The following is a 13,786-nucleotide window of genomic DNA, read 5'->3' as shown; positions in this document are numbered from 1 at the left end:
ATCATGTGAGCCTCACAACCATGAGAACTGACTAAATGTTTTCTGTTGGAGAGAAGAAAAACTAAAGCTTGAATTGGAATTGGCTAATTAACTTGTTGAGCATTACCCGGTTGCTCTTCCAGGCCAAAGTTACACAGTTACTTCTGGGGCCTCTGCCTTTGACTACCACATGCCAACCAGAAGTACCCCCAAATTTCCCCAGAGCCTAGAATCTACTAAGTTCAGTGCAGCCTGCATACTCTGTATTGAGATTTATTCTTTGTCTGGTTTCTTCCCCCCTGACTACAGGACAAAAATCTTGTAACATTCTTCCTCTTTTTGCCTACACGCTGAACACACACACCAGACACTTAGTTGCATCATAAATAAATAACTGCTGGCCACTACCTTCCCTGCAGGACAGGATACAAATGCGAGCTTCTGCTCAGCATTCGCTGACCATTCGCTGTCCTTAAATGTTTGAGGACCCAACTATGAGATTTGGACTGCAAAGGGAACGCAGGGGAAAGCTCACGCCATTAGTATGCTGTCTCCTTGAAATGTTTTATTACTAGTATAACCAGAATTATAAAGTAGAACTGAGGAAAATGTCACTGGCCCAAGAGCAGAGTCTGACAGAGTGAGCTTGTCTGGTTCTCAGGAATGCCTTGGAGTCACAGAGGAGGGAAAGCACCTCAGTGGTACAGTACATGGTCCTGAGCTTGAAGTCTAATTACAGTGAAGACCTTCCTGTCTCTATCTCTAGCTAACTGCCTCACTGTCTGGCCTCCTACATTTTATGAAAGCCCAGGAGGGAGGCATTTTTCTGTTTGTGTGTGTGTGTGTGTGTGTGTGTGGTTTGTGTCTGTGTGTCTGTGTGTTTCCTTCTGTCTGCTTGTGAGTGGTGTGTGTGTTTCTTTGCATTTACCTGTGTGTGGTGTATCTGTGTTGTGTGTGTGTGTGTGTGTGTGTGTGTGTGTGTGTGTGTGTGTGTGTGTGTGGTGTGTCTGTCTGTGTGATGTACGTATCTCTATGGTGTGTGTGTGTGTAGTATATATTTCTTTGTATCTGCCTGTGTGTGGCAGGGAGGAAGGTCACTCTTACTCTATGAGTAAATCCTGCCGAGAGACACAGCTAGAAGAGCAATATTCATCCCATGGAGTATTCCCGTATGCAGACAAATGGATGGGATTCCCCCATTCCTTCTGCCTCTACCTCATCAGCCCTGGCTACTTCCTCAGCCAGAGTCTCGCCCATCCTGTGAGGCCCAGTTTGAATGCTTCACTTAACCTTTTCCATAAAGCTCTTTCTATTCCCTTCCACAAGTGCTTTTTTTCCATCTTCGGAACCCCATAGTACCCCATTGTTCAAACGGGCAGTTTGTACTTCAGTCTGACACCATCATGTGTGACATGCCACATTACTACACAGGCTTCTGTGTTCCCAGAGGCAGACCCAAGTGTTTGAATTTACTGAATGAAATGACTTTTTCTGCACATAGGGCATCCTTCGATCCTTCAATTTACCGTTACCCAGAGTTTGAGCGTCTGAGGTATGGAGCCTGTGGCAAAGCTTTAGACTTTGACTTCCTGATTAGACTCATTGTCAGGATCCAAGCGAGGCTCTCACTTGCTCCATGTCTCAGTCTCTCCATCTACAAACCTGCCATTGTCTGTGGGGTGTTATGTGACGTAGATGATGCATAAATCAGGGCACACGTACCTATTTCCTCACACACTGACCATTGCTTTGTGAAGAAAACATTCCAAATCCTTTCTTTTGGCTTTTTCAGATGCACAGAGCATTGTTGTTACCTCTAGATGACTGACACCAGAACAGGCTGTGTCTACATAGCCATGCAGTTTTTATTGCAGAACTTTAGAGTAAATTCATAGCAAATCCTTAGGGATTATATTTGGTCTGTTGAGAACACTTGTCCTAAATCAAGATTAAGGTATTAGGTTCAGGCTTTAAATTAAATGTAACTTAAGCATTCTTAAAATTTAAAGTATTAAGTTTCTGGAGCTGGGGAGAGAGCTGAGTAAACTGCTTTCCCCAAAAGCATGAGGACCCAACCTCTATCTTCTCAACGCACCTTTAAGAACTGATGTAGCACTATGCCCTTATTATCCCAGTGCTGGAGAGACAGAGACAGGCAGATCCCTGGGGCTCACTGGCCAGTCAGCCTATACTACTTAGCAAGTTCCGGTTTCAATGGGAGACCATGTCTCAAAATACAAGGTGGGCCGTGCCTGAGAAGAACTCCTGATATTGACCTCTGGTTTCTTACACACACACACACACACACACACACACACACACACACACACACAGTTGATCAAAACCTCTGGAGTATCCTTATTGTGGGAGACCATTTCAGTGTCATGGTCTAGATCAAGCTAGTAAAGTGTTCAAGGAAATCACAAGTTTTCATGGCATTGAAGCAAAAGACTTCATTCACCAGGAGAAAAGTTTTCACAGGTCAGCAGAAATAGTTTGAAACAATCTCTTATATAGCCTTGACTCAATCAAACTTTTACTTCAACTTTACAGAGGAATTTTGAACTGCTTTAGTGCAATCTCTCTATCTGGAAGCGATATATAGCCCCAGTAGTGGTTACATGTCCTTTTTGTTGTTCTTATCAGAACATAATTGTGTCCAGATCTTATAGATTTATCAAGAAAGAGAAACTAAAATGGAGTATCAGCCTCTTTTACTGAACACAATCATGTTGTTCTTGGATTTTGTAAAACATATATGAAGACTCTCTCCATGTTTAACTGTATTTCTTGACATGAACCAAGCACTTCCTGGTGGGATTTCAATGGTTCTAAGCATTATTCTCAAACACAAGCCACCAGAGGCAGTCTCCATCTCCAGCAGCCTTCCCCTCCATGTTTGATATCAATATTGCAATGATTCTGGATTACAGAAACATCTTCAGTTGAAATGCTAGAACATTTTCCCATTGGGCGGATTCTCCTTGTCTCTGGGCAGTTTTAAGGGATGACAGAAGATTTCACTGATCCCACAGAACCCAGTGGAACTGCAGTTTAAAGATCACCTCAGAGCTAAGTATTTCTTTTTTCATTAGTTAGTTCTGGTTTATGCAAAAGAAATTAACATGAGATGGAAGATTGTGCCAGAATCCAGATGCAGCCAGAGTTGCCTCTTTTATCTGCCATAGGTGTTGAGGCAAAAATCAGAAATTTGCTTTCTTTTAATTCAACTTTGGAAAGACTGATTCAGGCAATTAAGACTACAGAAAAAGTTGAGGACATTCATCCTACGCTTTTCTTTTAGTCGGCATTTCTATTCTTTGCCTGAATTTTAAAATAAAATAATTTATAATCATGTTGTTTTTCAACCATCTAATTGTATATGAAGCAGACTCTTTTAGTAGTCAGCATATAGATATTTGGCAGGGTTTTTGTTTGTTTTGTTGTTTTTGTTTTTGTTGTTGTTGTTGACAGTGTTTCCCTAGTCCCAGCCTTCTTAGAAGTCATGATGTGGACCAGGCTGGCCTCAGTCTCACAGAGATCTGCTTGCCTCTGCCTCCAGAGGGCTGGGAATAAAGGTATGCGCCACCACACCCAGCATGCCAGCATATATTTTAAACTAATCAACAAGGTGATCACAAATGGCCTCATATTTCCTATACTGCACAAAATTCTCAATTTCCAAAAGAGAAGAGCTGTCAGATCCTATTCTTACTGCCTTGGAACTCAACTAAGCAGCCTTGGGGTGCCATGGGTCACACAGGGGTGGCAGTGTTCATTCATCCCAAGCAAGCTATGGGACTCTGTACAAGGTGACATATCACTTTGCCCATAAAACCTTCCTTTTGCTAGATGTAAGAATTTAGGAGATAATGCATTTAAATTTAGCCCTTAATAAAATACCCTACACACAGGGGCTGCAATGTGGATTTTTTTTTAATTAAAAAGAGCAGTTTTTGTTATTGTCATTTTCCTATATACTACAAAAATCATAGCAAAATAATATAGGTAGAGAATTATTTTATTAACCATTAGAGAATTATGCTATTAACCATTAGTGGTTGTATTCTAAGTAGCATCTGTAGGAAGCTGGAAGCCCTGAGTTTCAGGCACACAGCAGTCAGGTGCCGTGAATTAGCTCCACTCGGTCTAGAATAGCTGAGGGCCACAGGCCTGGCTGGGTCAGAAAACATGTGTTTTATCTAAGGAAATGAGACAATTGCTTAAAAATATTTTCTTTTGCCTGTCGTATCAACTGATGAATTAAACAGCCTTGAGTCATCAAAGATGCTCTGAAGAAAATCGGCTGTGGTCTTCCCCTCACAAACAGATTTTCCTGTTTTTAATCAGACCCCAGTTCTTTGTCCTTTATTTTCTCAGGCTCTCGTCCCAGCCTGCCTTGGAGCATTAAAAGCTGGTAAATGCTCCCTTGCCGACGCTTGCTCGCTGGGTAGTATTTTATTGAGCAAGACAGATTTTCATTTTGGAAATGAGCCTTCCCACATTCCGATATTACTGATCACTGGTTGTGTATGATCGTAGGAAGCAGTGATATCCATTTCATGGCTGGGAGGCTGCATGCTGCTGTTTAACCAGCAGTTCACAGAGATTGCTTCATGATTTACTACACGATGCTGAAACATGTCGCTTCATCCTCAAGTGATTCCCAGTAAAATGTGGTCTTCTCCTTGCTTCTCTCTATCTGGGGAATGTGTTTCCTGTTATTGTGAAGACAATGCCCCAGCCATAAAGTGTGTGCGGATTGTTCTTGCAGACATCTAAAAGGAAAGAAAACGTGGGGGCCATGGTTTTGACCCAGTGCCACTGGAAGGTCTCCAGCAACAAGACCAGCTGAGGCTTGTTAGAAATTTCCTTGTCTCTGTCTGATACTTCTTCTGTGCATGGACAATCTAACATCTTGGAATTTTACTGTACTGGAAACAGGGTGTCCCATTGAGTCCCTTCATGCTCATCGAGCTATACAAGCTAGCTCAGAAAACTGCCGCTAAAACTCCAAAGGAGTCTGATTAACTTCTGGAGATAGCCTACCTACCACTGGATGCTTTCCAGATGTTGATTTGTGTCGCACCCCCAGTGGGAACACTCCACAAGCTGAGAGAATGCATTTGATGTTTGGTTACACATGTGTCCACCCCACTGCACACCCCTCCCCATCATCCCTTCACGGAAGTCTTTCAAACTCAGATGTGAAATCATATATATCTTCTCAAAAATAAAGCAACTAGGAAGTAAAGCTACACATTCAAAAAACAGTGAGTGGAGCAGAGGGTTTGGTTTAAGAAAAGCACGCTACCTGATTACGGTGATTGCATGCCTGGGTGTTTGTGGGGGAAAGAAGTGTTCAGGAATGGGGTCCTCCAGAACACAGAGGCAGCACTGTGGAGAGCTGCTCTGCTCGGTGCTGGTTTGTGATTCCTATCTCTGTCTCTTGGAATGACGGTTGGTGTAAGCACAAAGGCAGTTCAGAGCCAAGCCCTAGAGGATGGTGCTTGGGAGATCCTAGATTGTCCCCACGACTACTGCTCAGGGCCTTTCAGTTCTGAGGAGCACATGGTCTGCAGAGTCAGTGTATTTTGGATAATGTCTGTTGTGGTGTGAGAACTGTGACTGGCTGTTTGGGGTCCAGTATTTCATCCCTTCATTTGCTCCTGGATACTTCGGTACTTCCTGCCCCCTCTCTCTCTGGAACATTTTTTTCTTCATGTCCAATTTCAGATTCCTACTCTGGACCCCTCGCTGTACATACTTGGCATCACAGTTGGCTGTGATATGTCTCCACTCCCTTCCAGTTCTCTGATTTGTCTTCCTCTGAGCTGCTTTGTGTGCCATTCCCTCCTGAGGTCATATGTTCGAGTTTGCCGCACTTTTGTGTTCACTTTAGCCTAACGAACTCAGCTGATAAGCAGGATGGTGTCCACTGGGTGAGCTCATGATTGTCCCATAACGTCCAATACCTGAAGACTCAAAAATAGCAAACTGACTAGATAAGATTGGGTCGATGTAGATGTCACACCAACGTACAATGAAACCCCAGTGATGACCTTAGAATACTAATGTAGTTAAGTGTGGTGGCACATGCCTATAAGAAGCACTCACTCTCCTCAGCACTGAGGCAGAAGGAGAGTGAACTCCAAGCCAACCTAAGCCACATAGAACCTGTCTCAAAAAGAAAAAGAAGAAAAAGAAAAATACTGTTGGTATGAAAGTGTATTCATGAAACTAAAGAGCAAATACTCAAAAACAGAGATGGTAGACCTCACTTTTATGGCTACAGAGCTACACACAGTCCCATATATTTTGCACAGGAAAAAGTCTCAGAAAGGGTGAAGTGATTATGTCTTATGGAGATTTTATTTTCTCCTATAATCTATACTACATCTTGTGAATCTATTAGCTGTAACAGAAAGACAAATGTTTTTGAAGAGAAATCACAAAAGGCTAGAAAAGGCTAGAAGGAGCCAGAACAAGAGCTCAGTGTGATGAACTCTGAGCCACATGCTGGGCTTACAGTGTAGAAGTACCTTCCTCAGCCCACCAGGCCAGAAAGAGGAAATGGTCACTTCCATTAAAAAAGTGGAAAAGGTTTGGTTTTATTTTGTTTTAAACCATAAGAATTTGGCATGTCAAGAAATACAGATAGGGAACATTTTTATCTTCTGTTTGGAATTACAATTATTTTCATTAAGAATTAAATTTTTTTTTTTGGCTTTTTGAGACGGGGTCTCCCTGTAGCCCCAGCTGTCCTGTAACTCACTATGTAGACCAGGCTGGCCTTGAACTCACAAAGATCCGCCTGCCTCTGCCTCCCAAGGAATTATAAATTTTTAATGTTACTAAATACTAGATGCAGTGAGAGACAAATGAGACCACCATCCTGATTAGCTAGGCAAGTGAAAAAGATTTGTAAGAGAAGAAAAGGCTGTTTTTCTACGCGTTTTGGTTTCATACCTGAGGCCTCAAACTAAACTGACAAAAGATAGATTAACAAAAGCAAAGTATATAAATGATCTTCATAGTTTTATGTCAGTGGGGCTTCATAGAAAATAAAAACTTGAGTTATATTCAAGCACTGATACACCTTTGTAACAAATGGTGATTACTGTGGAGAAATGATTCTATGAAAGAAAAGGGAGTTGGGCTTCTAGGCCAATGAATTGTGGGAAAGTAACTGGAACACTCATAAGCATAGCAAGTGGAAAAGGTTTTTCCAGTAAGGTGTGCTCACGCACACTTACCCAGTGCTGACTCTTGGAAGCATAGCACAAGGGGACGTTCTTGCTCCTTAACATGAGGATACTTGCCCTGTTGTTAGGCAGGAGAGATGTGGGCAGGTGCTTTTTCTTGCACCTGTTGTTGATTCTCAGTTGCCTTCCTCTCAAAATAACTTTATCCCTGAGCGGCACATTTCAGGGTGGCCTTCGTTGAAGTTTTTCATATATAACACCCAGGATGTTAAGCCCTTTTGGGTTTCCATGAACACCACAGTGGTAACAGAGGTGTTGATGAGGCTATCTCATCTCCTCCCAGACTTTCACTGGCACCTAAGGGTGGCAGATAGGTCCCTGGCCGTTCCAGAGAATTCCCCTAGGCAGTTGGAAAGAAAGGACCTGTGAAGAGACTCCGCATTGATGGTGAGTCCCTAGCTACAGGGAGGCTGTGCTTGTCAGAGATCCACGTAGCATCCTCTCTATGTCCCATTGGTGTAGGTTCCACCCTAGATTTTGCGAGGTTGTCATGTATCTTTAGTAAATCCAGTGGCAGTAATATTAAGAAGAAAAATGAAACAAAATTTCAGATATTCCGATGTGGCACATAAGAGGAGCCACAGAGTTGAACACACAGCAGGAAACCTTATGCAATTACCAAGGAAGTTGCTGGTGCCTTTTATTGCTGTTGAGAAAAGAAAATGTAATTTCTTCTTCATTGGTGATTCATACCTGTGTTTTAGGGGCCTTGTGTTCAGGTTTTGGACATTTTCTTTACTGAGGATTTGTTTGTTCCTGCCTTAGGCTCCTTCCTTAAAGTCAGCAGATCCCTACACATCGGATTCCTTTAGGAGGACTACTTCTTCCCTGCCTAATACTAAATCTCCCTCAAAAAAATTATGAAAATAGGTGTTGGATATGTAACTGAGCTGATAGAGTACTTGCCTAGAATATACCGAACCCTGGTTTCCATCTCCAGCACCCTACAGACCAGGTGTGGTGGCATGTGTTTGTAATCTCAGCACCAGGGAGGTGAAGGTCAAGGAATCAGAAGTTCAAGACCAGCCTTGGCTACACGGTGACTTCAAAAGCAGCTTTGGTATAGGAGATGCTGTGTCTATCTATCTATCTGAAGAGCACACCCAGGGATTGATTTTCTAAAGTGAATTCAAATCAACTCAAGTTGAATTATGCATTTGGAAACTTAATCATTGCTAAACTGAAGAGCCTTCTTTAAGTGTGTTGGGAAGAGTTTATCTAAACACCGTTGTGTCATGCTCCCTTGGACGTCAAGGTCCTGAGAACCCTTCAGCTTACAAGTGGACGTCGCACAGGCACGACCTCACAGATGGTCAGTAAAGCACTCGGAGTGCTGAGAGCATTTGAGACTCTTGAAGTCTTTCTCCAACCGTGTCTAGAGTGCTCATTAGCTTGCAGGTGCCAGTGTTCTGAAAGATCAGATTCTGTAAGAATTCGAAATCACCTGACTATGGGTAAGGATGACAGACAGCACAGAAGGCCCAATTAAGTGTGAATTTTCAGGGAGCCAGGCCTGGTGGTACGCACAGTAATCCCAACTACTTGGGAGGCTGAGGCAGGAGGATCACAACTGTCAGGCCTGCCTGGGATAAGAGTGAGTTCAAGAATAGCTTGGGTAATTAAGTGAGACTGTCTCAATTTTTCTTTCTTTCTTTTTTTTTTAAAAAGAGCTGAAATATGGGTGGGTGGTAGAGGCCTTACTTAGCATCATAAGGTCCTAGGTTCAATCCCTAATACTGTAAACATAGATAGATGATAGAAAGATGGATGGATGGATGGATGGATAGATAATAAATAGATAAATAGATCCCTAATACTGTAAACATAGATAGATGATAGAAAGATGGATGGATGGATGGATGGATAGATAATGAATAGATGGTAGATAGATAGATGATAGATAGATAGATAGATAGATAGATAGATAGATAGATAGATAGATAGATGTGAATTTTAAGGAGGCAGCAAATCAGTTGTTGGTATAAATATATTCCAAATGTTGTATGGGATATAGTTAAAATTGTTTTTATTTTAAGTTTTTGAGTTAGCATAGTACTGTCTTTTTGTCTGAAATTCATTTTAATTTGCCATCTTGTATTTTTGCTAAATCTTACAGCCATTGCTGACCTCTCAATTTTGAGACTTGTGCATAAAGGGAATGAAACAGTCCCTAACTTCCTTTTGAAAATAATTGCCAATTTCAGCTATCAAGATAGGTACTGAATTGTTTTAATGTCTTGATAATTATTCGTTAAATTAAAATTTGAAGCATCCAACATTATTAGCCTACAATATTAATTTATATTAAAATTTTATTCCTGGGATGGGGATGTGACTCTTTTGATAGAGTATTTGCCTGGCATGTGCAAAGCCTTGGGTTCCATTCCCAGTATCACATAAGCATAATCCAAGCATTGGGGAGGTAGAGGCAGGTGGGTCAGGAGTTCAAGGTCATCGTTGATGAAATAGTAAGTTCAAATCTGACTGGACTTTCAAAAACAACCCTTTTTTTTTAATCTGATGAAAGCTTACAGAGTATAGAGTTTACATACTTTTTTAATTTTTATTTTTTTAATATTTTATTTTTATTTTATGGTGTGAATGTATTGCCTGCATGTACGTAAGAGCACCTGTGTCGTTCAATGCCCACAGAGGTCAGAAGAGGGCATCGGAGCCCCCTGGAACTGGAGCTATGAATGGTTGTTACCCATGGTGCTGGGAACCGAACACGGTTCCTCTGCAACCTCTTAATCACTAAGCCATCTCTCCAGCCCTGACTTTACTTTTTTAAAAGATTTATTTTATTTTATGTGTGAGTGTTTTGCCTGCATGTGTATAAGTCTGCCACATGCCTGCCTGGTACCTGAGGAGGACAGAAGAAGGTGTCAAATGCCCTAGAACTGGAGTTACAGGGGATTGTGAGCTGCCATGTGGGTGCTGAGAACGGAGCCCCCGTCCTCTGCAAGAGCAGCTGGCTCTCTTAACTGCTGGGCCTTTTCTCCAACCCAACTTCACATTTTTAGACCAAGGAAATGGAAACAGTGTTGGGACTGAAGTGCCTCCCATACCCGCAGTGGAAGTACTCTATTGTTGAACTGGGTAACTTCTGGCTCCCTTCAGAGAGCTGCTTTCCAAAGCTCCTCCCAGGACTAACAGGAAAAGACTGTTCCTGAGAGACAGGAGACGGCCTTCATAGGCAGGTCCATGCAGGCCAGATTCAGCGGAAGCCCCTGGCCGGTAGGCACTGCAGGGTTAATTGAAATGGTGTTTTCTGAAAATTGATCTGTCAGGTAGCTGGAAAGCAGGATTCCAAAGCAGAGAGTGGAACAACTCTGCCTTTGTTGTTTCCAAAGAAAGTGGCGTTCTATTTATTGCTCCTAGTGACAAATGTGTTGTTGAAATATCTGGTCAATGCAAATTGGGTATATTAGGTAATTACTTTCTGGGCCTTGAAAAAAAATTTACCGTATTTTAGTGCTCTGTTTTTTCAAACACATTTCTTTTCTGTAAAATCCAAGCCATACAATAAATAGAAAGAAATAGTTTACAGGAAAAACCAAACACATTAATAAAAGGACACTGGAGGCACTCTTAACATATAGAAATTAATCATGAATTTTATTTTACAATTCTATGCAGTAATTAATGATGACAATGAGAAAAATTAATAAAAAATGATTTGATTATAGCAGAATAGCCATAAGGAATGTGAAAAAAGGAGGAATTGTAGGAAATTAGAGGCAAGAAAGGTCTTCTGGGCTGGGAGCATGGCTCAGCTGGTAAAGGGTTTACCACACAAGCAAGAGGACCTGAGTTCAATCCCCAGAACTCACAAGAAAAAGCTGAGTGTGGTAATAGACACTTGAGATACCATCACTGGGGAGGAGGGCACAGGATATTCCCTGGGGCTCACTGACAACCAATCTAGCTCAATCAGTGACTTCTAGGACCTCGGGACAGACTGTCTCAAAAACAGGATCTAAAGAATTACAGTCAAAGTTGACCTCTGACCTCTATGTGAATGCACCAATGTACACATCAACCTGCATACATGTGAACATGGGTACACATACACAAGAGAAAAAGTAAAAAAGTATATTTTGGATCATGATTTCAGGGATTCCAATCCATGACCAGTTAGCTTTGGAACCTGCTGAGAGGCAGTGCATCAAGATGGGCTCCTTCAGAACTTAACACCACCTTAGTGCTCACCCTTCCAGAGGGGCCAACCCTGTGTGTGAGATGTGGTGGGGGCAGGAAGTAACGCCTTCCTGTTCGGACGCCTCCCTGGAAAACTGACCACAAGGAGCTAGCAAGCTCTGCTCTGTGATATTTTTTCCTCCCCAGTGATGTCTTGGGACCCATCTGCCTCTCAACTGAGCTGCTCCAAGCAAGGCAGTAGATGGGAAAGGTGAATGGGAAGATAAGGGACATAGACATGATATCATACCTGCCAGTCCCAATGAATGAAAACCCCAGGGCAGAGCCTGCAGGAAAAGCTGCCCTTGTTGGGACAGCCAACTGACCCCACGTGTCATTTTCTTGCAGGTGGATTTGGGCTTCCTGCGATTTGTCACGGCTGTTGGGACACAGGGTGCCATTTCCAAGGAAACCAAGAAGAAGTATTATGTGAAGACGTACAGAATAGACATCAGCTCCAATGGGGAGGACTGGATCACCCTGAAAGAGGGAAATAAGCCTGTTGTGAGTTTGACTCCCACCCCCTCTCCACCTCCATCACTAAAGCCTTTCAAACGCATGATCAATTTTTACTTGCTTGTTTGGGAGCTTTCTGTCAGGCCTGGTTTACTTTTGAATTGATTTAAAATGAAAAGTGCAATTAGAGGTTTGAGTCTAACCAAAGGGTCTCATGTTCCCAGATCCAGAGGCCAAAAGGAAATTACATGGATGTTTGCAAGAAAAATCAGTGCCAGCCAAATTAAATGACAAACTTCAGTTCCACAGGGACTAACAATGCATAGCCTGACACTGTCCACCTAGAACTTCAGGAGTCACGGGGGTTGTTTGCATTTGTTGGTTTGGTTTTCCTTGTATTTTTTCATTCTCTTTCATAGATTTCTCTCTCTCTCTCTCGCCCCCCAGAGCGTGAGGAGTGGCGGGGGGTTTTTGTATTTTTTTGTTTTGTTTGTTTTGTGTTTTTTTTTTCTCTTTCATATATTTTTCTCTCTCTCTCTCTCTCTCTCTCTCTCTCTCTCTCTCTCTCTCTCTCTCTCTCTCTCTCTAATGGGCTGGTTTCAGAAAACGCCCTTTCATCTACCCTCAATACTCACAAGCTAATTTACAAGTGTGGTTGGCTGCTGCCTGTATGAAAGGGGGAGAACTGAAGGTGTTTTCCGTGTTCTTTCACATCGCACAACTAACATGCTCCCTCCTCACAGCTTCTCTCAGGGAGGCCACAGAGTGCCCTTGGGCACTCTGCCTTCCACTGTTTTGGAGCTAGGATCTTTTCCTCAGCCTGTTTATTTGAAGTTCTCCCTGCTCTGATTTATTAATCAAAGGTTTTGAGAATTCCTATTTGCTGTTTACCCAAAATTAAAAGCTTGAGGGACTGGAGAGCTAGTCGGTAAAGTGGTTGCTGTATAGGCATGAGAACCTGAGTTCCATGCCCAGAACCCATGTGAAACGAAACAGGTCAATGAGATGACTCAGTGAGCAAAGGTGCTTGCCAATAAGCTGGACCACCTGAGTTAGATCCCTGGGACCCACATGGTGAAGGGAGAAAACCAACTCCACAGTTGTCCTCTGACCTCCACATACACACACCTATACAATAAATAAAGGATTGTTAGAGGGGGAAAATAAAAAGCTGGGTGTGGTAGGGTGCAGCTATAATCCCAGTACTGAGACGGTAGAGACAGGAGGGCTCACTGGCCAGTGAGCATAGTCTTCGTGGGAATTCAAGCCAGTAGAGACCCTGTCTCAGTAAACAAGATGGGCAGTACCTAAGGAACAACACCTGAGGCTATCCTCTGGCCTGCACCCAGCCCTCCCCACCTCACACACAGGCTTACCCTGATAGTCAAGTAACAATCAGGAAAACAATAAAGACAGAACCAGGGACCTTGAAGCTGTGGGCTTGCAGAAAGGCCAGTTCACATGTTCTTAACTCACTTTTGAATATTTATGGCCTTGACCTGAACTGAGAAAAGCTTCTAGAGTTAGAAGTGAAAAGAAATATGAACTCCCTTGATCAGGGGCAAAATCCCATGCAGAAGGAGGCAGGTGTCTCTGGGAGGAAGTTTCCATAGAAGAGTCTGTAGACACTACAGAGGCTATCTAGGTTGGCAGACATGGAACCCCTTCTCCTCCTGATGAAGAAAACCCCTCAGAGCCAGTCCTGTGGAGATGAGGCAAGGCAGTGCTGCCCCCAGGTTTCATGACTTCCTGTTTTGGAGCAACATCCTGACACACACAAGGCTTCTGCTTTCTGGATTTTTAAGCCAGCTCTGAGTGGAAACTCGAAGAGTGGGAGGCAGAGAGGATAAGGAAGGACACTGTGGGCATGAGACTTGGCATGTGGG

At 42.8% G+C, this 13,786-nt stretch overlaps 1 protein-coding gene across 4 annotated transcripts in view; it reads left to right on the top strand.

The window, feature by feature from the left end:
* Nrp1 (neuropilin 1) overlaps nt 1-13,786 on the top strand; it is a 156,425-nt gene that overhangs the window by 95,678 nt on the left and 46,961 nt on the right. For all 4 annotated transcript variants that reach the window (XM_008847589.2, XM_029570666.1, XM_008847588.2 and 1 more), the window contains exon 7: nt 11,793-11,948. In XM_008847589.2, the coding sequence (XP_008845811.1) occupies nt 11,793-11,948 (156 nt within the window). The remainder of the gene's footprint in view (nt 1-11,792; nt 11,949-13,786) is intronic.

This window comes from Nannospalax galili, unplaced genomic scaffold, assembly GCF_000622305.1.
Source record: "Nannospalax galili isolate Female #2095 unplaced genomic scaffold, S.galili_v1.0 scaffold123, whole genome shotgun sequence".
Lineage (NCBI taxonomy): Eukaryota > Metazoa > Chordata > Mammalia > Rodentia > Spalacidae > Nannospalax > Nannospalax galili.
The sequence above is the reverse complement of the archived record's forward strand: the minus strand, read 5'-3'. Positions and strand labels throughout refer to the sequence as shown.